This window comes from Triticum urartu, chromosome 3 (genome assembly GCF_003073215.2).
Source record: "Triticum urartu cultivar G1812 chromosome 3, Tu2.1, whole genome shotgun sequence".
NCBI classification, from domain to species: domain Eukaryota; kingdom Viridiplantae; phylum Streptophyta; class Magnoliopsida; order Poales; family Poaceae; genus Triticum; species Triticum urartu.
Genome location: NC_053024.1, coordinates 9,612,274 through 9,615,693, shown reverse-complemented (window position 1 = coordinate 9,615,693; position 3,420 = coordinate 9,612,274). Strand labels below are relative to the sequence as shown.

The following is a 3,420-nucleotide window of genomic DNA, read 5'->3' as shown; positions in this document are numbered from 1 at the left end:
AAATGTTTTCGGAAATCCAATTCGGCTCCTAGGTGTCGGGGTTGAATCCGACGGATATTCGGTAGGGGGTTCCGAGCTGGTGATTTTGGCTAAATGGTAACATGACAAAGATGGACATGGGCTTTTAACAAGGTTCAGACCCTCTCGAAGAGGTAAACCCTACGTTCTGCTTCTATTGTATTGATTTTGGTTGGAGTACACAGTACAAGATGATCTACCTCAAGACCGTATGTGAATGAATCTGACCCTATGGTCTGAACCCCTTGCTTATATAGGCACCGGGGGTACCTAGGGTTACATGTAGCTAGGTCGGTTACATTGAGGGATAAACATGACGACGATTTAAACGCGACGCGGAGTATGCGCCAAGTCTTCGGAGGATTCCATCTTGGGTGCGCTGTGGGGCATGGCAAACATGGCCCACTCGTAGATTGTCTAGGAGTCCCCGACCTGGCCCATGATTGGGGGGTCGTGGTGGTGGTTAGCACCCGTTAGTCCATGACACCGTACCAGGTGCACATGCTCCTCGTGTGGAAAATGATTTTAGAAATTTCAAAAATCCAAACAAAATTTTAATATGTTCATAGTCACATGCAAATGCTACCTGCAAATTTTTAGGAAAAAGGTTAAGAATTTTGGACTGAGAAAAAAACAAATTGATCACCAAATGTCACCCCCAAATTGTTGCATCTAAATTTGTTTTTTTTTCACCAATAAAGCACTGCTACTCTATTTCGCATGAAAATTGTCAAGCATGCTTCCGACACTAACACAAAAATCTACAAAAAAGAATCATGTTTTTTAGTACTTTTATTTTACTATTCATCTAGGAGAAAATGCACCCGAGAGCCAAAACGCCATCCCCAAATGCACTACAATCTTGTTGTTTCTATAGAAACAACTATTGAGAGGGGGCATCTTTAGCAATTTGGTTGCTATTTTTTCGGAACAAAGACACCCATAGGGCATCTTAGACCCGATTAATATCAAGAAAAACAAAAGCCGGTATAAAGGATTGACAACTGGACGTAGAACAACCAGTAAATAGTAAAATTAAATTTAAAAATATACTAGTCATCTTCTTCCTCTAATTGTACATCCATCTTTTTTTGTTAGTTTGATTCTTTGTGCAGGTGAAAATTTTAATCGACATCATGATGAAGGTATAGTGATTCAACAGCCTGTACTTCTAGGGGATCATCCCCGGTCCAAAAAATGTTTATCGATCAAGGCTTCTCATCCTTTTAGATGGACGACTTGAGGCGTTTTCAAAAACCATTATTGATAATGTTTTTGCTGGTGAAAGAATGGCAACATCGTTGCCCCAATCTAATTTTGCAGCCTCTTTACCGTAGTCTTTGGTGTATTTCTTCAAGTAGAGATTGATACCGCGAAGAAGGTGTTTACAAGAGATTTCATTGTAATTCTTAGTCGTAGGAGTTACTTTGTATTTTTTTGAATCTTAAGTTGAAATAAGTGTACCTGTAATTGTTATGAGTATGAATAAAGTTGCATGTGTTTCTAAAATAAAAACAAAAACAAAGGCTTATAACATTCTTTAAATAAATTTATTGATTATAGGGAAACAACAAAGAAACTCTAAAATGCAATTTCGAGTGATACAATCGAATATTCTCTGCATTTCCAGTTCAAACTTAAAGCTACCTTTTGTTTTTATACTAGTAGAGCACTAGGACCAAACATTACAGCTCCCAGGCATGCAGATAGATTTTGCACCGGTCGATCCAAGGCACGCGCGCGGTCAGGTGAACTTGGCCAGCTCGGCAAGGAAGGCGCCGCCGTGCTCCTCCTTGAGAAAGCGGGACAGGACGTTGGCCCCGCCCTTGCCCCTGCGCGGCAGGCACGCCACGCAGGCCGGCAGCGACTCCGGCCCCGGGTGGCACATCACCCGCGCCGGCGTCCCGCCGCCAAAGTCCGTCGCCTCGAAGCCCAGGTTCCGCCAGCTCGTCACGAACAGCGCGCTGTACCCGAACAGCGTGTCCTCCACGCATGGCAGCAGTGGCACGCCTTCTTCTCCTTCTCCGGCGAAGGTGGCCGGTATCTGCTCCTTGCTGCTCCTGATCAGCTTGACCACGTCTTTGATGTCCCCTTCGACCACCTCACGGATCGTCGGAGGTGGCGCGATTACCTGGGTCGTGACGCAGTTGCTGTAGTAGCCCTCGGCGGCGCCGACGGCCCTGCGCGCGTCGGCCGCGAACACGAGCGGCGCCGGGTTGTCCGGGTCGTCGTCCGGCATGATAACGCGGGAGCGGCACTGCCACATGACCGCCGTGACCGCCTCGAATACGGTGCACGGCGCGCCTAGCTCGTTGCCCAGCTCGGCTTTGATGCGGTCGATGGCGCTCATCGGCACGGTGATGTCGAGGTAGGCGTAATCCTTGGGCTTCAGCTGGCCAACAATGGTCTGCTCTATGGCGGCGGCCAAAGGCGGGAGGTCCGGCAGGAGCTGGTCGGCGCAGGTGACCGGAGGGACGGACGGCTGATCAAACCCGCGGGCGAGCTCGCCCACTGCCCGTAGGAGCAGCGCGATCCCTGTGCCGTCGGCGACGACGTGGTTCCACGTGACCCCAAGAACGAACGCGCCGCAGGAGAACTCGGTCACCTGCATGAGCAGCAAGGGATCGGCCACGCGGCAGCTGGCCTCCGGGTATTCCACGGCGAGGTCTTTAAGCAGCGCCGCGAATGGCGGGTCGAAGAGCTTGACGTCCACTAAGGCGCAGCTGGCCGTCGCGGCCACGAACTCGACGCCCTCGCCAGTGCATGCGATGCAGAGATCGCCGTCGTCGTCTCCCACGACGACGCGGCCTGCAATGAGGCGGAAGTGGTCCAGAGCGCGGGACAGCGCCCTCTTGATGGTCTCGGCGGGCTCGTGGATGGCGCGGTCGAAGACGTGGAACGACGAGAAGGAGGAGAAGGCGAGAGGCTTGTCGAAGGAGGAGACTTTGATGTGGTCGGCCGGCGTCGACTGCTCCGTCGACGGGCGGACCAGCAACGGACTACACTTGGACACGATTACCCTCATTTCCAATAGGAATCTCAAGTTCTCAGCTAAGTGGTATTGCCTCCGCTGGGCATTTTGCCCCGGCTTATATACAAGTGCTTGTCTACTTTTTTTTAATACAGCACAATCAAAGTCGCTCATATACATGAGTAAACACTCACCTCTATGAACACATGCACGCACACACTGTTTCTATGAGCACCTCGGAGTGATTGAACGGCGGGTGGAAGAGCTTGACGTCCACCAAGGCGCAGTTGGCTGTCGCGGCCACGAACTCGACGTCCTTGCCGGTGCATGCGATGCAGAGATCGCCGGCGTCGTCTCCCACATCATAGGATTTTTTCATTAAGTAGGAATAGGAAAGAAGATATCCTTTGTTTCACATTATAGGATTTTTT

General features: G+C 50.2%; 1 protein-coding gene across 1 annotated transcript; it reads right to left on the bottom strand.

Annotated features, from left to right (window-relative positions):
• Positions 1-1,704: 1,704 nt before the first annotated feature.
• On the bottom strand, positions 1,705-3,055 carry LOC125547602 (acyl transferase 15-like). Its single transcript, XM_048711422.1, has one exon. It carries the CDS (start codon positions 3,041-3,043, stop codon positions 1,763-1,765), a length of 1,281 nt encoding a protein of 426 aa, XP_048567379.1. The 5' UTR covers positions 3,044-3,055; the 3' UTR covers positions 1,705-1,762.
• Between the last annotated feature and the right edge of the window lie 365 nt (positions 3,056-3,420).